This window comes from Nerophis ophidion, linkage group LG03, assembly GCF_033978795.1.
Source record: "Nerophis ophidion isolate RoL-2023_Sa linkage group LG03, RoL_Noph_v1.0, whole genome shotgun sequence".
NCBI lineage: Eukaryota > Metazoa > Chordata > Actinopteri > Syngnathiformes > Syngnathidae > Nerophis > Nerophis ophidion.
The window spans coordinates 2,817,789-2,840,676 of NC_084613.1; the positions used below are offsets into that span (position 1 = coordinate 2,817,789).

At 41.9% G+C, this 22,888-nt stretch overlaps 2 protein-coding genes across 2 annotated transcripts in view; one reads left to right on the top strand and one right to left on the bottom strand.

Annotated features, from left to right (window-relative positions):
• On the top strand, window positions 1-19,112 carry vti1b (vesicle transport through interaction with t-SNAREs 1B). Its single transcript, XM_061893928.1, has 6 exons — window positions 1-236; window positions 304-362; window positions 1,988-2,161; window positions 11,770-11,943; window positions 14,793-14,854; window positions 16,389-19,112. Exons 1-6 carry the CDS (start codon window positions 140-142, stop codon window positions 16,480-16,482), a joined length of 660 nt encoding a protein of 219 aa, XP_061749912.1. The 5' UTR covers window positions 1-139; the 3' UTR covers window positions 16,483-19,112.
• The window catches only part of arg2 (arginase 2), a 26,018-nt gene continuing 22,154 nt past the window's right edge, over window positions 19,025-22,888 (bottom strand). The window contains exon 8 of the mRNA XM_061893924.1: window positions 19,025-21,251. Coding sequence (XP_061749908.1) covers window positions 21,058-21,251 — 194 coding nt within the window. The 3' untranslated portion in view covers window positions 19,025-21,057. The remainder of the gene's footprint in view (window positions 21,252-22,888) is intronic.

Here is a 22,888-nt window from a genome sequence, read left to right on the forward strand (position 1 = left end):
CTTATAACATGTCTGTGGTTGTCTAGCTCGTAGATATCTATGGGCTTGTTTACGAAGGCAAATGTCTAAGCTATCGGTGGCACTTACTTGTCTTAAATCTTCCATTAAAGAAAAAGTAAGCCAACGTTGAGTCACAAAGATGTCGTCGGAGGAGTTTGAGAAGTTGCATGAAATGTACAAGTCATTGTTTGAAGAGTTGAAGCTGATGCCGGCCCGGCTGCTAAGAAGCCATGCAGGTAAACACATTTAAACAGCAGTTGTTTACCTTTCTAACTTCAACGTGTGTGTTTTGTGTGCCTGCAGAGGAGAAGAAGAGCTTGCTGAGGGCCTTCGAGGAGAGGAAGGGCGAGGCTGAGGAAATTGTGAGCCGCCTTCTTTGTTTAATGACAACTGTTAGCTAGCTAGCTAATGCTAGTCAGCTAACACTTCAATAAGTTCACCTGCATCATCTAATATGGAACACAAGAGCTGTAGAAACTGTCACTATCTTGTTGTTATGTCGCCTATCCTTCACAATCTTTATGAAAGTCATGATAACGGTTATCTGAGGTCGGGTCGCGGGGACAGCAGCCTAAGCAGGGAAGCCCAGACTTCCCTCTCCCCAGCCACTTGGTCCAGCTCTTGGTCCCGAGGCGTTCCCAGGCCAGCCAAGAGACATAGTCTTCCCAACGTGTCCTGGGTCTTCCCCGTGGCCTCCTACCGGTCCGGCTTGCCCGAAACACCTCCCTAGGGAGGCGTTCGGGTGGCATCCTGACCAGAAGCCCCAACCACCTCATCTCATCTGGCTCTCCTCTCTGAGCTGCCACTTTATCGTGGTGGAGGAGTTTGAGTGTCCCAATGATCCAAGGAGCTATGTTGTCCGGGGGCTTCCGTGCCCCCTGTTGGGGTCTCCCAAGGCAAACAGGTCCTAGGTGAGGGATCAGACAAAGAGCATCTCGAACACCTCAATGAGGAATAACAATGAAGGACCCAGATTTCCCTCGCCTGGACGCGGGTCACCGGGGCCCCCCTTTTGGAGCCAGGTCCGGAGGTGGGGCAGGATGGCAAGCAACTAGAGTCACCCCTCCAATGGGCTCACCACCCATAGCAGGGCCATAGAGGTCGGGTACAATGCGAGCTGGGCGGCAGGGAACTTGGCGGTCCGATCCTCGGCTACAGAAGCTAGCTCTTGGAACGTCACGGATCTACACTGTATTGCCAAAAGTATCTGGCTACCTGCTACCTGCCTTGACCCACATATGAAGTTGAAGTACAAACCCATTCCTAACCCACAGGGTTCAATATGACCCTTTGCAGCCATTGCAGCTTTAACTCTTCTGGGAAGGCTGTCCACAAGGTTGCGGAGTGTCGTTATAGCAATTTTCCACCATTCTTCCAAAAGCGGTTGGTCGAGAAGGCCTGGCTTTCAGTCGCCGTTCTAAGGGTGTTCTATCTGTTTCAAGTCAGGACTCTGTGCAGGCCAGTCAAGTTCATCTGCAGCAGACTCTGTCATCCATGTCTTTATGGACCTTGCTTTGTGTGCACTGGTGCACAGTCATGTTGGATTTTAGCATACTTCCCAATCCTCCCAATTTTCCCGGGAGACTCCCAAATTTCAGTGCCCCTCCCCAAAATCTCCCGGGGCAACCATTCTCCCGAATTTCTCCCGATTTCCACCCGGACAACAATATTGGGGGCGTGCCTGAAAAGGAGACTATTATATATATGTCTCCGTTATCCATAGGTTTATCTATAACCCATAAAGTAGGCAGGCACGGAACTATTTCTCACAACAGCCACATTCCCATCAAAACTACGGCAAGTAGTAATGTCCAAAAACGTAACAGCGACGAAGCAGAAGAACAAAGTCTTTGCAGTTGATTCAATTGAGTATCTATTGAACAGGATTTTCAAATCATTTTAGTCCGTCTTTATTTACAATTTGCACAAGGTAGCAACTTCACTGCTTTGGGGTTTTGTAAGACACAATAACAGCCTGTCATTTCAGTTGCAAGGAATGGAAGACGAGCTGCAGGATGCGCCGCAGTCCTTCAAAAATCCGATGAGGACAAAGCTGCGCTTGTACCAACGGGACCTGGCCAAGCTGCAGAGGGACATGAAGAACTCTAACCCGGGTTCTGCGAAGTCGGATGGCGTCTATTCATCACAAAACCAGCAAAGTGTGAGTTTGGAACCGTGGACACGTCAGCTTGGGATTTTTGTCAGCGGTGGGAATGGAATACACTCACGCCAGGGGTGTCCAAAGTGCGGCCCGGGGGCCGTTTTTTTAACGGCCCCACGGCACATTTTAAAAATACGATTGAAAATGTTTTCAAACGTAAAAAGTGATATAAAGGAGCAAACGGGTGAAATGTAACAATGTTGACTCTAATAATACAAAGCTGCCATGCAGGCTGTTTCTTTCTTTAACCCTTGTGTTATGTTGGGAAAAAATGACATTGATTATGTTGCGGGTCGTTTTGACCCGTACTGTGTAAATGCACTCAAAACAGTCAAGAAAATAATAATAATAATAATGGTTTAGATTTATATCGCGCTTTTCTATTGTTAGATACTCAAAGCGCTCACAGAGAAGTGGGAACTCATCATTCATTCACACAATGGTGGTGGTAAGCTACATCAGTAGCCACAGCCGCCCTGGGGTAGACTGACGGAAGCGTGGCTGCCAGTTTGCGCCTACGGCCCCTCCGACCACCACCAATCATTCATTCATCATTCATTCACCAGTGTGAGCGGCACCGGGGGCAAAGGGTGAAGTGTCCTGCCCAAGGACACAACGGCAGCGACTTTGATGTCCATAGGTGGGAAGCGAACCTGCAACCCTCAGGTTTCTGGCACGGCCGCTCTACCCACTACGCCATGCCGCCCCTAAAAAATAGAAATAGGTTAAACCAATAACAATTTTATTTTAGGTTATATAAACATTTAGAAAGTGACATACAATACATTTTTTATTCCAATTGTATTATGTTAAGGGTCAATTTGACCCATTTCAGTTTTTGTGTTGATCAAAGTACTGGTTATCCTTGCTTTTTCTTGCTGAAATCTGGTGACTTTTCCCTCATCTAGGCTCATGAACTGGTGTGTGAATCTGGACACTTTGTTGTGTAGTGGAATGTTTGTGCAGAGTTTGTATAAAAAGATGTTGCGAGTCATTTTGACCCAGACGCTTTAATGTGGGTAAATAGCCAAAATAAACATGTCTCTTTGATGTACTTTTTACTTTGATGTACAATTGTTTGTATTTTGATTGTCTCTGAGACCCGGAGCCAGGTGTGTGAAGAGAGGGAACTTTCTCACACTTGTCTTTGTCTCCTCAGATGTCATCCTTCTGGAGCGCATTTTTTGGTGAGTTTGTCAAAGAGATGACATGAGAACAGTGACAAGGACAAGTGTGAGAAAGTTCCCTCTCTTCACACACCTGGCTCTGGGTCTCAGAGGCAATCAAAATACAAACAATTGTACATCAAAGTAAAAAGTACATCAAAGAGACAGGTTTATTTTGGCTATTTACCCATATTAAAGCGTCTGGGTCAAAATAACCCGCAACATCATCTTTGTATACAAACTCTGCAAGACATTCCACTACACAACAAAGTGTCCAGATTTTACACACCAGTTCATGACCCGAGATGAAGAAAACTCACCAAATTTCAGCAAGAAAAAGAAAGGATAACCAGTACTTTGATCAACACAAAAACTGAAATGGGTCAAATTGACCCTCAACATAATAGAAGGGTTAAAAAATAATAATGAATCAAAATCAATGTCATCCTGAATTATTGACCTATTCAAGGCTCCAATTACGTCACGTTAAATATTCCACTTTGAGATATTTTTTGGGGAAAATGTTGCATATTTTGTTTGCCATAGAAAAAACTCAGCTGTTTTTTCAAAGGGCCTAAAATGAACAAACAAAAAACATAAACAACAATAAAACTTATAATTGACAGATAGATTTGAAGATGATTTCGAGATTATTGTGTTAAAAGTAAACAGTAAAAAAAATATGATTTATTTTCTAACACTTTAATGAGTAGGACCCTTTTGGATCCCCAATTATTTTAGTGTGATTTGTTTTTTAATGTCATTGCTCAAAAATAATAATGAATTAAAATCAATGGTGTTAGGAGTTATTGACTATTTTAATGCTCCAATCAAATATTCCACATTAAAAAAATATTGGGTGATAATATTGCATATGGTCTTCACGGTGGCAGAGGGGTTAGTGCGTCTGCCTCACAATACGAAGTTCCTGCAGTACTGGGTTCAATCCCAGGCACGGGATCTTTTTGTGTGGAGTTTGCATGTTCTCCCCGTGACTGCGTGGGTTCCCTCCGGATACTCCGGCTTCCTCCCACCTCCAAAGACATGCACCTGGGGATAGGCCCCTCCCACCTCCAAAGACATGCACCTGGGGATAGGCCCCTCCCACCTCCAAAGACATGCACCTGGGGATAGGCCCCTCCCACCCCCAAAGACATGCACCTTGGGATAGGCTCCTCCCACCTCCAAAGACATGCACCTGGGGATAGGCCCCTCCCACCTCCAAAGACATGCACCTGGGGATAGGCCCCTCCCACCTCCAAAGACATGCACCTGGGGATAGGCCCCTCCCACCTCCAAAGACATGCACCTGGGGATAGGTTGATTGGCAACACTAAATGGTCCCTAGTGTGTGAATGTTGTCTGTCTATCTGTGTTGGCCCTGCGATGAGGTGGCGACTTGTCCAGGGTGTACCCCGCCTTCCGCCTGATTGTAGCTGATATAGGCGCCAGCGCCCCCCGCGACCCCAAAAGGGAATAAGCGGTAGGAAATGGATGGATGGATGGAATATTGCATATTTTGTGGGGGTTTTTTTCCATCAAAAAACAGGGTTTTCTTTGACAAAAAGAGCATACAACTTAAATCTTTAAAATCATTATATTGACAGATCTGGAGATGTAAAACTTGAATAATGATACAACAAAATAATACTGAATATTGACACATATTTTATATTTTTTTGACAAAAACCCTTTGAAGTCCCCGGGATCAAGCCTGAGTGGAGGCCTAAATGTATATTGGTTATACATATATTGTATTGCTTTTTAAAATAACAAAATGTCCAAATGGCCCCCGCTTGCTTTGATTTTTCAGTCTGCGGCCCTAAGTGGAAAAAGTTTGGACACCCCTTGATTTATGCAAACATACTTGTTGAGGGTGATAAACATCTGGGTATTCATGTGACAATGATCATGAGATCTGCTCTGATAGAGTCCTCATTGTTGACTCATTGCTAAATGCAGGGCCATGACTCCAGACTTGTCCTCCGAGTTCAGTTCAAAACTTAACACCGACAAATTATTGTGAACTTTCGAGCACTCCTGTTGCATGAAGGAACTTGGACCAGTGTAAACCGTGTCAGATCCTAGCATTGACATTTAAAGGCCTACTGAAATGAGATGTTCTTATTCAAACCATTCTATGTGTCATACTTCATCATTTCGCCATATTGCCATATTTTTGCTGAAAGGATTTAGTAGAGAACATCCACGATAAAGTTGGCAACTTTTGGTCGCTAATAAAAAAGCCTTGCCTGAACCGGAAGTAGCAGACGATGTGCGCGTGACGTCACGGGTTGTGGAGCTCCTCACATCTGAACATTGTTTACAATCATGGCCACCAGCAGCTAGAGCGATTCAGACCGAGAAAGTGACAATAACCGCATTAATTTGAGCGGGGATGAAAGATTCGTGGATGAGGAAAGTGAGAGTGAAAGACTAGGAGAAAAAAAAGGGCGATTGCAGTGAGAGCCATTCAGATAATATTAGACACACTTACTAGGATAAATCTGGAAAATTCCTTATCTGCTTATTGTGTTACTAGTGTTTAGTGAGATTATATGGTACCTGAAAGTCAGAGGTGTGTGGCCACGGGTGTGTTGACGCCAAAGTCTCTGAGAGAATTTCACGGCAGCTGCAGGGGGACGCTGGCTCCGCTGATCTCCAGTAAGAGGCAACTTATTTCCACAATTTTCTCACCGAAAACTGCCGGTCGACATGTAGTCGGGATCCATGTTCGCCTAACCGCTCTGATCCATAATTTTAAACAAGGAAACATGGTGTGGCGCATTATGAAGCGTAAAATAGGACAGCGGAGACCCCGGACTGTTGAACGACTGAAGCTCTACATAAAACAAGAATGGCAACTTCTGGTCGCTAATAAAAAAGCCTTGCCTGTACCGGAAGTAGCAGACGATGTGCGCGTGACGTCACGGGTTGTGGAGCTCCTCACATCTGAACATTGTTTACAATCATGGCCACCAGCAGCGAGAGCGATTCGGACCGAGAAAGCGACAATTTCCCCATTAATTTGAGCGAGGATGAAAGATTCGGGGATGAGGATAGTGAGAGTGAAGGACTAGAAAAAAAAGGGCGATTGCTGTGAGAGCGATTCAGGGCGGCATAGCTCGGTTGGTAGAGCGGCCGTGCCAGCAACTTGAGGGTCGCAGGTTCGATTCCCGCTTCCGTCATCCTAGTCACTGCCGTTGTGTCCTTGAGCAAGACACTTTACCCACCTGCTCCCAGTGCCACCCACACTGGTTTAAATGTAACTTAGATATTGGGTTTCACTATGTAAAGCGCTTTGAGTCACTAGAGAAAAGCGCTATATAAATATAATTCACAATTCACTTCAGATGTTATTAAACACACTTACTAGGATAATTCTGGAAAATTCCTTATCTGCTTATTGTGTTGTTAGTGTTTTAGTGAGATTATATGGTACCTAAAAGTCGGAGGGGTGTGGTGACCGCCAGTGTCTCCGGTGGGAGGAGGTAATAGTCCGAAGCTGCAGGAGGACGCATGCTCCGCTCATAACTACGTTAAGAGCCGACTTATTACCACCATTTTCTCACCGAAACCTGCCGGTTGACATGTGGTCGGGATCCATGTTCGCTTAACCGCTCTGTTCCATAATAAAGCTTCCTTTTTGGGAATGTAAACAAGGAAACACCATCTGTGTTTGTGTGGCTAAAGGCTAAAAGCTTCCCACCTACAGCTTTCTTCTTTGACGTCTCCATTATTAATTGAACAAATTGCAAAAGATTCAGCAACACAGATGTCCAAAATACTGTGGAATTATGCGATTAAAGTAGACTACTTATAGCTTGGATTGGGCTGGAAAAAAAATGTCCGCTACAACCGGTGACGTCAAACACAAGCGTCATCATACCGCGACGTTTTCAACAGGATACTTGACGCGAAATTTAAAATTGCAATTTAGTAAACTAACCCGGCCGTATAGGCATGTGTTGCAAAAAAAGGGCGATTGCAGTGAGAGCAATTCAGATGTTATTAGACACATTTACTAGGATAATTCTGGAAAATTCCTTATCTGCTTATTGTGTTGCTAGTGTTTTAGTGAGATTATATGGTACATGAAAGTCGGAGGGGTGTGGTGACCGCCAGTGTCTCCGATGGGAGGAGGTAATAGTCCGCAGCTGCAGGAGGACGCAAGCTCCGCTCATAACTACGGTAAGAGCCAACTTATTACCACCATTTTCTCACCGAAACCTGCCGGTTGACATGTGGTCGGGATCCATGTTCGCTTGACCGCTCTGATCCATAGTAAAGCTTCATCTTCGGGAATGTAAACAAGGAAACACCGGCTGTGTTTGTGTGGCTAAAGGCTAAATGCTTCCCACCTACATCTTTCTTCTTTGACGTCTCCATTATTAATTGAAAAAATTGCAAAAGATTCAGCAACACAGATGTCCAAAATACTGTGGAATTATGCGATTAAAGTAGACTACTTATAGCTTGGATTGGGCTGGAAAAAAAATGTCCGCTACAACCGGTGACGTCAAACGCAAGCGTCATCATACCGCGACGTTTTCAACAGGATACTTGACGCGAAATTTAAAATTGCAATTTAGTAAAATAACCCGGCCGTATAGGCATGTGTTGCAAAAAAAGGGCGATTGCAGTGAGAGCAATTCAGATGTTATTAGACACATTTACTAGGATAATTCTGGAAAATTCCTTATCTGCTTATTGTGTTGCTAGTGTTTTAGTGAGATTATATGGTACATGAAAGTCGGAGGGGTGTGGTGACCGCCAGTGTCTCCGGTGGGAGGAGGTAATAGTCCGAAGCTGCAGGAGGACGCATGCTCCGCTCATAACTACGTTAAGAGCCGACTTATTACCACCATTTTCTCACCGAAACCTGCCGGTTGACATGTGGTCGGGATCCATGTTCGCTTAACCGCTCTGTTCCATAATAAAGCTTCCTTTTTGGGAATGTAAACAAGGAAACACCATCTGTGTTTGTGTGGCTAAAGGCTAAAAGCTTCCCACCTACAGCTTTCTTCTTTGACGTCTCCATTATTAATTGAACAAATTGCAAAAGATTCAGCAACACAGATGTCCAAAATACTGTGGAATTATGCGATTAAAGTAGACTACTTATAGCTTGGATTGGGCTGGAAAAAAAATGTCCGCTACAACCGGTGACGTCAAACGCAAGCGTCATCATACCGCGACGTTTTCAACAGGATACTTGACGCGAAATTTAAAATTGCAATTTAGTAAACTAACCCGGCCGTATAGGCATGTGTTGCAAAAAAAAGGGCGATTGCAGTGAGAGCGATTCAGATGTTATTAGACACATTTACTAGGATAATTCTGGAAAATTCCTTATCTGCTTATTGTGTTGTTAGTGTTTTAGTGAGATTATATGGTACATGAAAGTCGGAGGGGTGTGGTGACCGCCAGTGTCTCCGGTGGGAGAAGGTAATAGTCCGCAGCTGCAGGAGGACGCAAGCTCCGCTCATAACTACGGTAAGAGCCGACTTATTACCACAATGTTCTCACTGAAACCTGCCGGTTGACATGTGGTCGGGATCCATGTTCGCTTGACCGCTCTGATCCATAGTAAAGCTTCATCTTCGGGAATGTAAACAAGGAAACACCATCTGTGTTTGTGTGGCTAAAGGCTAAATGCTTCCCACCTACAGCTTTCTTCTTTGATGTCTCCATTATTAATTGAATAAATTGCAAAAGATTCAGCAACACAGATGTCCAAAATACTGTGGAATTATGCGATTAAATCAGACTACTTATAGCTTGGATCGGGCCTGGAAAAAAATGTCCGCTACAACCGGCGTCATCATACCGCGACGTCTTCAACAGGATACTTCGCGCGAAATTTAAAATTGCAATTTAGTAAACTAAAGCGGCCGTATTGGCATGTGTTGCAATGTTAATATTTCATCATTGATATATAAACTATCAGACTGTGTGGTCGCTAGTAGTGGCTTTCAGTAGGACTTTAAACCTCCTGGAAGCTTTGCAATAGTCTTTTGCCCGACAGGGTTGTGTTTATTCTCTCTCAAAATAGACCAACAGCAAATGTCCACCAGAGCAGTGTTTTTCAACCTTTTTTTGAGACAAAGCACATATTTTGCGTTGAAAAAATGCAGAGGCGCACCACCAGCAGAAATCATGAAAAAAATAAACCCAGTTGACAGTAAAAAGTGGTTGTGGTAATTGTTGGATGTGACTTTAAAGCATAAGCAAGCATGCAAGACTATAGCTCAGGGGAGGGAACTTATGTCTCTAGAGCCAGATGTGGCTCTTTTGAAGACTGCATCTGGCTCCCTGATCAAGCTTAGCCGACGTTGCTTAACGCGAGAAGTAATTAATAATTCCGCTGGTAATCAGTGTTAAAAATAACGTTCAAAATATAAAACATTCTCATGCATTTGAATCCATCCATCCGTTTCAAGAAGTCGCATTAATGGTCTAGAGTATTTGATTTATTATTGGTTACGTTCAGAATAACAATGTTATTAAAAAGAATAAGCGATGCAAGCATTTAGTTGTTGTAATCAGGGAAAGTCCAAATAAAAGAGGAGGCGTAGACGTCACTGTACAAGTGTACATGTCTACACCTTTCTCCTCATTGAGCTAAATGGAATCCTGTCTCTGTTTAATTCCTTGCTTCTTGTCTGTTTAATAGATGTCATCTGTGTTTGAACCTGACAGTTGTATTCAGTGTTAAAAATATTATACGGCTCTCACGGAAATACATTTTAAATATTTGGCTTTCATGGCTCTCTCAGCCTGAAAGGTTCCCGACTCCTGCTATATAGCTCTTCTCTCAAAGTAGGTGTAGTGTCACCACCTGTCACATCACACCTTGACTTATTTGGGCTTTTTTGCTGTTTTCGTGTGTGTAGTGTTTTTCTTCTTGTCTTGCGCTCCTACTTTGCTGGTTTCTCTCTTTTATTTTGGTATTTTCCTGTAGCAGTTTCATGTCTTTCTTGGAGCGATATTTTCCGCATCTTCTGTGTTTTAGCAATCAAGAATATTTCAGTTGTTGTTATCCTTCTGTGTGGGGATATTGTTGATTGTCATGTTCGGATGTACATTACATTGTAAACGCCGTCTTTGAAGTGAAATGAATTATATTTATATAGCGCTTTTCTCTAGTGACTCAAAGCGCTTTACATAGTGAAACCCGATAGCTAATAGGGATGCACCGATTAATCGGTAACCGAATATATTCGGCCGAATATGGCAAAAAAAGCCACATTCGGCCCTCGGTGGAATGAGTTAAAAACAAGGCCGAATAGTGGCGTGTGACGCAATTTTTTGACGCGGTGACGTTGGGATATGTTGTGTACCTGTATAAGTGTATGAGGTTACAAGCACACACTTAATTGAGATTTACTTGAGCCTTCTGTTTACATTATTAGCATATCTACTGTGGCTAAGCAGACTTTTGCCAAAAGGACAATAATTCATTTGTTGTGGGTTTATCCACTTTAATGCACTTTATTTTTTTTTGGAATGCATGTTTTGTTTGAAGGCCTAATATAAATGAAAAACTTTGTGCTTTTTTTGAAAAGCAAAGACTACTGGAATCTTAAAAAAATGTCAATATTCAATAAAAAATTACTTTATTTGAAAAACATGTCTAAATATTTATTCTAGGCTATTTATGCAATATTACAAAAATTATGAAAAACTGCATTCATTATTCGGTCTTCAGCCAAGCGTTCAATTTTTATTCGGCTTCGGCCACAAATTTTCATTTCGGTGCATCCCTAATATCTAAGTTACATTTAAAGCAGTGTGGGTGGCACTGGGAGCAGGTGGGTAAAGTGCCTTGCCCAAGGACACAACCGCAGTGACTAGGATGGCGGAAGCGGGAATCGAACCTGCAACCCTCAAGTTGCTGGCACGGCCACTCTACCAACCGAGCTATACCGCTGCACAGTAAGTCTTTGCTGTCGTCCAGCGTTCTGTTTTTGTGTACTTTGTAGCCAGTTCAGTTTTAGTTTGGTTCTGCATAGCCTTCCCTAAGCTTCAATGCTTTTTCTTACGAGTACTCACCTTTTGTTTATTTTTTGGTTTAAGCATTAGACACCTTTTTACCTGCACACTGCCTCCCGCTGTTTCCGACATCTACAAAGCAATTAGCTACCTGCTGCCACCTACTGATATGGAAGAGTATTACACAGTTCTAGATAAAACCGACAGGCAACAACAACACATAATCTGCAGACCTTAATTACTGGTTTGCAAAAAATACTTTTAACCCAGATAGGTGAAATTAGATAATCTCCCACGGCACAGTGGTTGAAAAACACCGCACTAGAGAATGCTGGTTCTCGAAATAATAATGGTGAAGGGAGAAGTCTGGCCTCCCTTTCTTAGTTTTCTGTAAATGTCGCCCTGAGAACAATTGTGTTGAATTCGGGTCTTTGTCCCCCTGTGCAGACACACCTGCAGTCGCAGAGGGCCTTGCTCCTGCAGGGCACCCAGTCTCTGAACAACGCCAGCCAGAGCATCGAGCGAAGTCAGCGCCTGGCCGCCGAGACGGAGCACATCGGCACGGACATCATCGAGGAGCTGGGAGAACAGCGGGAACAACTCGACCGCAGCAGGAACAGGGTCAGTTCGGGTGGTCTTGAAGGGGATCAGACGACACAAAAGTCACTTTTCTTACCTGCTGCTATTTAGTCTTTGTTTATGTTTAATGGAGCTAGACCGTGTTGTGTTTTATACACTAGTAGTAAAACTTTAAAGTCACATCTTAAGTGCACAGGAAGCCAGTGCAGGTGAGCCAGTATAGGTGTATATATATATGTATATAAAGGTATATACAGTATAGGTGTATATATATATGTATATAAAGGTTTTTCAGTATAGGTATATATGTATGTATATATGTATATAAAGGTATATACAGTATAGGTATATATGTATGTATATATGTATATAAAGGTATATACAGTATAGGTATATATTTATGTATATAAAGGTATATACAGTATAGGTATATATGTATGTATATGTGTATATAAAGGTATACACAGTATAGGTATATATGTATGTATATAAAGGTATATACAGTATAGGTATATATGTATGTATATATGTATATAAAGGTATATACAGTATAGGTATATATGTATGTATATATGTATATAAAGGTATATACAGTATAGGTATATATGTATGTATATATGTATATAAAGGTATACACAGTATAGGTATATATGTATGTATATAAAGGTATATACAGTATAGGTATATATGTATGTATATATGTATATAAAGGTATATACAGTATAGGTATATATGTATGTATATATGTATATAAAGGTATATACAGTATAGGCGTAATATGATCAAACTTTCTTGTTCTTCTCAAAAGTCTAGCAGCCGCATTTTGTACCAACTGTAATCTTTTAATGCTAGACATAGGGAGACCCCAAAATAATAGGTTACAGTAATCGGGACAAGACTTAACGAACGCATGAATAATGATCATTTTAGCGATATTACAGAGATGAAAGAAGGCCGTTTTAGTAACGCTCTGGATGTGTGACTCAAAGGACAGAGTTGGGTGGACGATAATAGCCAGACTCTTTACCGATTTGCCCTGTGTAATTGTTTGGTTGTCACATGTTAAGGTGGTATTATTATTATTAGGGACCAAATGTCCCTTTGGGACAGAGGACCCTATTGTATTTCTAAGGTTTTTTTATTATTATTATTATACCGCCGCCTCTTTGAGCTGTAATATGACTCCCTTAACATGCTTCAAAACTCACCAAATTTGACACACACATCAGGACTGGCGAAAATTGCCATCTAATCAAAAAAACCAAACCCCAAAACTCAAAATTGTGCTCTAGAGCCCCCTAGGAAAAATCACAGACAAAACTGCTTGTAACTTCCGTTAGGAATGTCGTAGAGACATGAAACGAAAGCATCTATGTAGGTCTCACTTAGACCTACATTTCATACACTCACGTCCTTCAGCAAAAATCAACAGGAAGTTGGCAAAACCCCCTTCAAAACAAAAGTTTCCTAAAAAATTTCTTTTTTGCCTCTTTGAGCTGTAATTTGCTTCAAAACTCACCAAACTGTACACACACATCAGGACTGGCGAAAATTACGATCTAATAAAAAAAGACCAAACCCCAAAACTCAAAATTGCACTCTAGCGCCCCCTAGGAATAAAACACAGACAAAACTGCTCCTAGGAAGAAAACACAGACAAAACTGCTTGTAACTTCTGGTAGGAATGTCATAGAGACATGAAACAAAAACCTCTATGTAGGTCTGACTTCGACCTACATTTCATTCATTTACATCCTTCAGCAAAAATCAAAAAGAAGTTGGCAAAAACCCCTTCAAAACCAAAGTTTCCTAAAAAATTTCATTTTTGCCTCTTTTGAGCTGTAATTTGCTTCAAAACTCACCACAACAGGACACACACATCAGGACTGGCGAAAATTGCGGTCTAATAAAAAAAAACCAAACCCCAAAACTAAAAAATGCACTCTAGCGCCCCCTAGGAATAAAACACAGACAAAACTGCTCCTAGGAAGAAAACACAGACAAAACTGCTTGTAACTTCCAGAAGGAATGTCGTAGAAACATGAAACAAAAACTTCTATGTAGGTCTCACTTAGACCTACATTTCATTCATTGACATCCTTCAGCAAAAATCCACAGAGTGTTGGCAATTACCCCTTCAAAACAAAAGTTTTGTAAAAACCGGTCACCTTTTTTCAAACGTTATCTCCTCTGAGCGCGTTTCTTGTGTCGGCTTCAAACTCGCACAGGAAAGAGATTGAACCCTTCTGATTAAAAGTTGCAGAAAGAGTTTTATTAACTGCTCCGGTTTGGATTTTGCGAGCCTTCAAAGAACCGCTGCGTTGCTGCCGTCTCAAGATGGCTGCTTAAAAGCAGGAAGCACCAGCGTGACCACACAATGCAGAGAAGGTAGGTAATGTGCAGGTAAAGATATGTTGACTGGGTGAAAGAAGGAGGCACCAGTTTGACTCCAGGATGCAGGGAAGGTAGGTAAAGTGCAGGTAAAGATATGTTGTCTGGGTGATGGCAGGAAGCACCAGCGTGTATGGGTGACAGAAAGAAGCACCAGTTTGACTCCAGGATACAGAGAAGGTAGGTAAAGTGCAGGTAAAGATATGTTGAATGGGTAAAGGCAGGAAACACCAGCGAAAGTCGGTCCTGTCCATCTCTGCTTGCAGCTTTAATTATTATTATTATCACTGATCTTTGAAAGAACTAAAAGAAAAAATATTCAAATTGAAGAAGAAATAAACCCTTTTAGGAACAGTCATTACATTCTAAGTAACAACATCCAAGTTGAAGCCAAAAATAGAGCAGCAATGTACCTAAAAGGTCCTCATTAAACTCCAAAGGGTAAAATATTAGGAATGTGGGAAATATTCCTATTATTGATGATGTTCTTTTGTTTGTAGTTGGTGAATACAGGAGAGAACCTCAGTCGGTCAAGAAAGATCCTTCGTTCTATGTCTCGGCGGTAAGTGCAAGTCCTGATTTGTTGGTCCTCTTACCGAGCAGACAAGATATTTGATGTTCAAACTCATAAACTTTATTTATTTTGCAAATAATAATTAACTTAGAATTTCATGGCTGCAACACTTGTCAAAGTAGTTGGGAAAGGGCATGTTCACCACTGTGTTACATCACCTTTTCTTTTAACAACACTCAATAAACGTTTGGGAACTGAGGAAACTAATTGTTGAAGCTTTGAAAGTGGAATTCTTTCCCATTCTTGTTTTATGTAGAGCTTCAGTCCTTCAACAGTCCGGGGTCTCCGCTGTCCTATTTTACGCTTCATAATGAGCCACACATTTTCCATGGGAGACAGGTCTGGACTGCAGGCGGACCAGGAAAGTACCCGCCTCTTTTACTACGAAGCCACTTAGTTGTAACACGTGCTGAATGCGGCTTGGCATTGTCTTGCTGAAATAAGCAGGGGCGTCCATAAAAAAGACGGCGCTTAGATGGCAGCATATGTTGTTCCAAAACCTGTCTGTACCTTTCAGCATTAATGGTGCCTTCACAGATGTGTAAGTTACCCATGCCTTGGGCACTAATGCACCCCCATACCATCACACATGCTGGCTTTTACACTTTGTGTCGATAACGGTCTGGATGGTTCGGTACCCCTTTGGTCCGGATGACACAATGTCGAATATTTCCAAAACAATTTCAAATGTGGACTCGTCAGACCACAGAACACTTTTCCACCTTGCATCAGTCCATCTTAGATGATCTCGGGCCCAGAGAAGCCGGCGGCGTTTCTGGATGTTGTTGATACATGGCTTTCGCTTTGCATAGTAGAGCTTTAGCTTGCACTCACAGATGTAGCGACCAACTGTATTTAGTGACAGTGGATTTCTGAAGTGTCCCCTGAGCCCATGTGGTGATATCCTTTAGAGATTGATGTGGGTTTTTAATACAGTGCCGTCTGAGGGATGGAAGGTCACGGTCATTCAATGTTGGTTTCCGGCCATGCCGCTTACGTGGAGTGATTTCTCCAGATTCTCTGAACCTTTTGATGATATTATGGAGCGTAGATGTTGAAATCCCTAAATTTCTTGCAATGTCACTTTGAGAAAGGTTGTTCTTAAACTGTTTGACTATTTGCTCACGCAGTTGTGGACAAAGGGGTGTACCTCGCCCCATCCTTTCTTGTGAAAGGTGTTTTTATAGCCAATCATGGCACCCACCTGTTCCCAATTAGCCTGCACACCTGTGGGATGTTCCAAATAAGTGTTTGATGAGCATTCCTCAACTTTATCAGTATTTATTGCCACCTTTCCCAACTTCTTTGTCACGTGTTGCTGGCATCAAATTCTAAAGTTAAGGATTATTTGCAACATCAAATATGTTGTCTTTGTAGCATATTCAACTGAATATGGCTTGAAAAGGATTTTCAAATCATTGTATTCTGTTTATATTTACATCTAACACTATTCTCCAACTCATATGGAAACGGGGTTTGTAAATGGGAGCAGCACAGTATTTACTGACACTACCTCCATTAGGCTCATGACAAACAAGCTCCTGCTGGCCGTCATCATCCTGATGGAAGTCGCCATCCTGGCCGCTGTCGTCTACCTCAAATTCTTCCGCCGATGAGAACAGGAGTCCTGACCAGGTCTGAAAGGTCAAATCTTCACCCGGCTTGTCAGGAGGATGCTGGAGTTCCTCATGGACCAAACCACCACGGGACAATGAGAACATTTACCCCTGGGAAGACAGACCACAGGATGCACAAACTGGAAGCCTGCTTGAAGACATCTGATTGGCTCAGCAGCTTCGATGAGGTAATCACCAACTTGCTGATTGATGCTTTTTATGCTTCCTCAGTCGAAGACCACAAAGCAGACTTAATTGTGATTTGCAATTCTCAGCTGTGATAACACAAGCCACTATTCTTCTTACTAAATGTTGTGTAGGCACTGCAGTGAAATGCATGCTTGCTTCTTTTGCTTGTTTAAAGACTACAACAGGGGTGTCCAAACTTTTTCCTCAGCACACGGAAAAATTTTAGCATGCAGGGGCTATTTTGATATTTTTATTTTCAAACCATAACAAAATATATGGATTTTTTTCATCCTTAGGGCTCCTGCGGAGCATAGAGGGTTTCAGTCACTAAAATGTTAAAAATAAGTCAAATTATTATTTTTTTAAATTTAATGCTTACAGTAAATCTCTATATCAACTTGAGGTTGATATAAAGTAAAACAAATAAGGTTTTATGCCTTTTCTGTCAAAGACAACTTTGTTTTTTTGTAGTAAAACTGAAATATGCAGTATTTAGATAGATAGATAGTACTTTATTGATTCCTTCAGGAGAGTTCCTTTATTTAGCAATTAAAGCCCTCAAAGATCAATAATGCAGGACACCATTGATTTTAATGATTTAATATTTTTGAGTAATCACAGTGAAAAGTTCAATAAAATCCTACTAAATATATTTGAGATCCGAAAGGTTCCCCACTCATAAAGTGATGCATTTGTATTAGTTTTTTTTTTTTACATTTAACACTTAAATTGAAATTTATCTGTCGATTTTAAGTTTGATCTACTATTTTGTTCGTTTTATGCTCTTTTGTCAAAACTTTGATGTTTTTATATGGCAACCACTTAACATATGCAATATTTTTTCCACATAAAACATTTTAAAGTGATAATTTTTAAGTAATAATTCATTATAAGATAGATTTTTTTGGAGCAATGGAAAAAAAAGAAAATAAAGACAAGAGGAACAAAAAACTGCCTGCACGGCAGCTTTGTGTCAACATTGCCGCTTTTTCTCATTAGATTTCACCTCATTCCACTTTTTTTAAATGTTTTTATTTTTATTTTTGCAATACTATCAATTGTGCAATTTTTTGCAGAATGTGGCTACAACTACCTACTTTTTTTTTTTTAAACCAGCCTTCTCATCACGGCGGTACCTCAACTTAAGAGTGCTTTCAGATAAAACACGTCTTTTGGCTAATTTTGTTTAAAGTTGCAAGCAAAAAGTTAAGAAGCGAGGCTCTCTGCCATTTTTTGGCGTAGCAAATGCAATAGTCAAAACACTATAATAGTGTTTTACTCACTAGCAATATTTTACAGGAACAGAACTCTTGTTTTTCCAACCATCGTAAGACAAAAATGAGTGTACGCTGATTTGAGAAGCGATCGTTTTAGTTCAGGTGTCGGCAACCCAAAATGTTGGAAGAGCCATACTGGACGAAAAATACAAAAACAAATCTGTCTAGAGCCGCAAACATTTTTTAAAAGCCGTATTATGTACAGATTGTGAATCATGAGATATAAATTGATTTAAGAGGACTTAAATGAAACTAAATGAGCTCAAATATAGCTACAAATGAGGCATAATGATGTACATACAGCTAGCCTAAATAGCACGTTAGCATCGATTAGCTTGCAGTGACCAAATATGTCTGATTAGCACTCCACATAAGTCAATAGGGACGGCGTGGCGCAGTGGAAGAGTGGCCGTGTGCGACCCGAGGGTCCCTGGTTCAAATCCCACCTAGTACTGTTGTGTCCTGAGCAAGACACTTCACCCTTGCTCCTGATGTGTGCTGGTTGGCGCCTTGCATGGCAGCTCCCTCCATCAGTGTGTGAATGTGTGTGTGAATGGGTAAATGTGGAAGTAGTGTCAAAGCGCTTTGAGTACCTTGAAGGTAGAAAAGCGCTGTACAAGTACAACCCATTTAATAACATCAACAAAACTCACCTTTGTGCATTCACACACAACGTTAAAAGTTTGGTGGACAAAATGAGACAGAAAAAGAAGTGGCATAAAACACGTCTTAGAAAGTCGGAGAAAGTTGTACATGTAAACAAACTAGGGTGAGTTCAAGGACCGGCAAAATTAGTAGGACAAAACGGCGCTCGCCAAATACTGGAATCAGTGAAGCATGTTTAATATAAACAGTGTGTTTTATAACAATTATGGAGGTTTGTGTCATGTTTGTGCTCCGACAGAAACCATATTAAAACAAATATTTTTTCCATTTGTCATACATTTTTTTAAAAAAGCTCCAAAGAGCTGCGAGTTGCCGACCCTCGTTTTAGTTAGAATCTTCTAAGCTTATGAGTTGAGTGGAAACACATCTTTATATCTGTTGGAGGCAATGATTCATGACAGCAAAGGAAGTTGTTTCCCCGGACGTTGAACGAGCCATTCCTTTAATCAATCTGATAATCATCAATGCTTGCAGAAATAATAAAGTTTCCTCAAAGTACCCGCCGCCTCTTGTTGGTCAATGTCCAAGATCCAGACTCAAACACCTAACCTGCTACTCAAAAAGTATTAAAGATGGTTTCATCTTGGTCGGATTTTCGCTAAAATTTGCAAAACTACACTTCATATTCGGTACAGGACAAAAGTTTGGACACACTTCCTCATTCACTGCAATGTTGTCTTTATTTCCATGTAGATTGTCACATGTAAACTATGAATGAACACATGGAGTTATGTACTTCACACAAAAAAAAGGTGAATTAACTGAAAACTTGTTTAGTTTCTTCAAAATAGCCACACTTTGCTTTGCACACTCTTGGCATTCTCTCCTTGAGCTTCAAGCACACCTGTGAAGGGAAAACCCATCCATTTTTCTACCGCTTATTCCCTTTGAGGTCGCTGGTGCCTATCTCAGCTACAATCGGGAAGAAGGCGGCGTACACCCTGGACAAGTCGCCACCTCATCACAGGGCCAACACAGATAGACAGACAACATTCACACACTAGGGACCATTTAGTGTTGCCAATCAACCTATCCCCAGGTGGAGGTGGGAGGGGCCTATCCCCAGGTGCATGTCTCTGGAGGTGGGTGGGGCCTATCCCCAGGTGCATGTCTCTGGAGGTGGGAGGGGCCTATCCCCAGGTGCATGTCTCTGGAGGTGGGTGGGGCCTATCCCCAGGTGCATGTCTCTGGAGGTGGGAGGGGCCTATCCCCAGGTGCATGTCTCTGGAGGTGGGAGGGGCCTATGCCCAGGTGCATGTCTCTGGAGGTGGGAGGGGCCTATGCCCAGGTGCATGTCTTTGGAGAACGCCGGAGTACCCGGAGAGAACCCACGCAGTCACGGGGAGAACATGCAAACTCCACACAGAAAGACCCTGAGCCTGGGATTGAACCCAGGACTACTCAGGACCTTCGTATTGTGAGGCAGACGCACTAACCCCTCTACCACCGTTGTATACCTCCTCCTGTATTTGGACTTTCTCTGACCACATGTCAATAGCTGCTTTCAAAGGGTTGGGGGTCGTAAACAGTTCAGAAAAAAAGGTCGCATGGAGGGAATTCTGGTCCTGCTTCCTCTTTGCTTTTGTCATTCTTGGGTCAAACAATATATTTCTGTTTGAAGAGAAGACCTTACTTTTCAAGTGACTACCTCATGGAGAGAACGACAAAGAGTGTGCAAAGCAGCAATCAGAGCAAAGGGTGGCTATTTTGAAGAAAATATAAAACATGTTTTCAGTTATTTCACCTTTTTTTTGTTGAGTACATAACTCATGTGTTCATTCATAGTTTGGATGTGACAATCTACAATGTAAATAGTCATGAAAATAAAGAAAACACATTGAACTAGTAGAAGGTGTGTCCAACCTAAGCCTGTACTGTATATTGTACAGCGTATAAAAAGTAGTGGTTATTAGAGTGAACTTTGTGGAAGCTCTGAGAACAAACTCCTCTGTTGACAGGTCAAAAATGACAATGGTAGCACGTGGAAGACCAGAAGGTCTGCTTTTGAACACCAACAAATGTCAAGTGCTTGACTTAGTTCAGTGACCACATCAGCCAGCCTTTGATGGTCAAAGCTGGACGCTAGCATTTTCTTTCTTAGTCCCAGCTATGATGAAGATGTCAAGCCAACTCTAACAACTGCTGGTCCAAAAGTGCAAACTTATGACTGCTAGTTTTCACTAAAAAAAACACCTTTTGAGACGAGCACATTCTCATGTAAAACAATTAATGATAATAAATATAAAATAAATTAGTAGGTTGTGCTCCTATTTCTGTCTAAATTAGGTCACGGCAAACCTTTCAAGTCAAATACTTTTCACGGTTAAATACATCGGAGAGAGTACAGCTAAATTAAAGCAAACGAGGCTCTGCTCCTTGGACTTGTAGCAGCCTTGAACGCAACACGTTGGAATGTTTGTGTCTCGGCGGATTGTGAGGGTCCTCAGAGGCAGAGCTGCTCCGTGTCGTCCTCCTTCGCCGAAGGGATCTCGTCTATGACCACGTGAGCGCCTTCTCTCGTCTGTCCCAGAGATGATGCGATGACGTCCACGGCCAGGGAGGCGGTGGCCTCCACGGCTTCCTGCGAGGACACCAGGACGGGGTTCACTTCCACCAGATCTATGACTGACAGCAGACCTGCATGTGGACAAGACCAGGAAGTTCTGCTTAGCCAAACTACAGAGTTGGGAAATTGTGTTAGATGTAAATATAAACAGAATACAATGATTTGCAAATCCTTTTCAAGCCATATTCAGTTGAATATGCTACAAAGACAACATATTTGATGTTCAAACTCATTAACATTAACAACATAATTAACTTTAGAATTTGATGCCAGCAACACGTGACAAAGAAGTTGGGAAAGGCGGCAATAAATACTGATAAAGTTGAGGGATGCTCATCAAACACTTATTTGGAACATCCCACAGGTGTGCAGGCTAATTGGGAACAGGTGGGTGCCATGATTGGCTATAAAAACAGCTTCCCAAAAAATGCTCAGTCTTTCACAAGAAAGGATGGGGCGAGGTACACCCCTTTGTCCACAACTGTGTGAGCAAATAGTCAAACAGTTTAAGAACAACCTTTCTCAAAGTGACATTGCAAGAAATTTAGAGATTCCAACATCTACGCTCCATAATATCATCAAAAGGTTCAGAGAATCTGGAGAAATCACTCCACGTAAGCGGCATGGCCGGAAACCAACATTGAATGACCGTGACCTTCGAGCCCTCAGACGGCACTGTATCAAAAACCGACATCGCTCTCTAAAGGATATCACCACATGGGCTCAGGAACACTTCAGAAAACCACTGTCACTAAATAGTTTGTTGCTACATCTGTAAGTGCAAGTTAAAGCTCTACTATGCAAAGCGAAAGCCATTTATCAACAACATCCAGAAACGCCGCCGGCTTCTCTGGGCCCGAGATCATCTAAGATGGACTGATGCAAAGTGGAAAAGTGTTCTGTGGTCTGACGAGTCCACATTTTAAAATGTTTTTGAAAATATTCCACATTGTGTCGTCCAGACCAAAGGGGAAGCGAACCATCCAGACTGTTATCGAGGCAAAGTGTAAAAGCCAGCATGTGTGATGGTATGGGGGTGCATTAGTGCCCAAGGCATGGGTAACTTACACATCTGTGAAGGCACCATTAATGCTGAAAGGTACATACAGCTTTTGGAACAACATATGCTGCCATCTAAGCGCCGTCTTTACATGGACGCCCCTGCTTATTTCAGCAAGATAATGTTAAGCCACATCCAGCATTTGTTACAACAGCGTGGCTTTGTAAAAAAAATGAAAAAGAGTGCGGGTACTCTCCTGGCCCGCCTGCAGTCCAGACCTGTCTCCCATGGAAAATGTGTGGTGCATTATGAAGCCTAAAATAAGACAGCGGAGACCCCGGACTGTTGAAGGACTGAAGCTCTACATAAAACAAGAATGGGAAAGAATTCCACTTTCTAAACTTCAACAATTAGTTTCCTCAGTTCCCAAACGTTTATTGAGTGTTGTTAAAAGAAAAGGTGATGCAACACAGTGGTGAACATGCCCTTTCCCAACTACTTTGGCACGTGTTGCAGCCATGAAATTCTAAGTTAATTATTATTTGCATAAAAAGAATAAAGTTTATGAGTTTGAACATCAAATATGTTGTCTTTGTAGCATATTCAACTGAATATGGCTTGAAAATGATTTGCAAATCATTGTATTCTGTTTATATTTACATCTAACACAATTTTCAGACTCCTATGCAAACGGGCTTTGTATTAACA

Bases quoted from the DNA above. Each gene is read 5' to 3' on its own strand.
- vti1b (XM_061893928.1), top strand. From the start codon at position 140: ATGTCGTCGGAGGAGTTTGAGAAGTTGCATGAAATGTACAAGTCATTG. The intron at 2,162-11,769 runs GTGAGTTTGGAA...CCCCCTGTGCAG, and splicing joins CATCACAAAACCAGCAAAGT to ACACACCTGCAGTCGCAGAG. The intron at 14,855-16,388 runs GTAAGTGCAAGT...TACCTCCATTAG, and splicing joins CTTCGTTCTATGTCTCGGCG to GCTCATGACAAACAAGCTCC.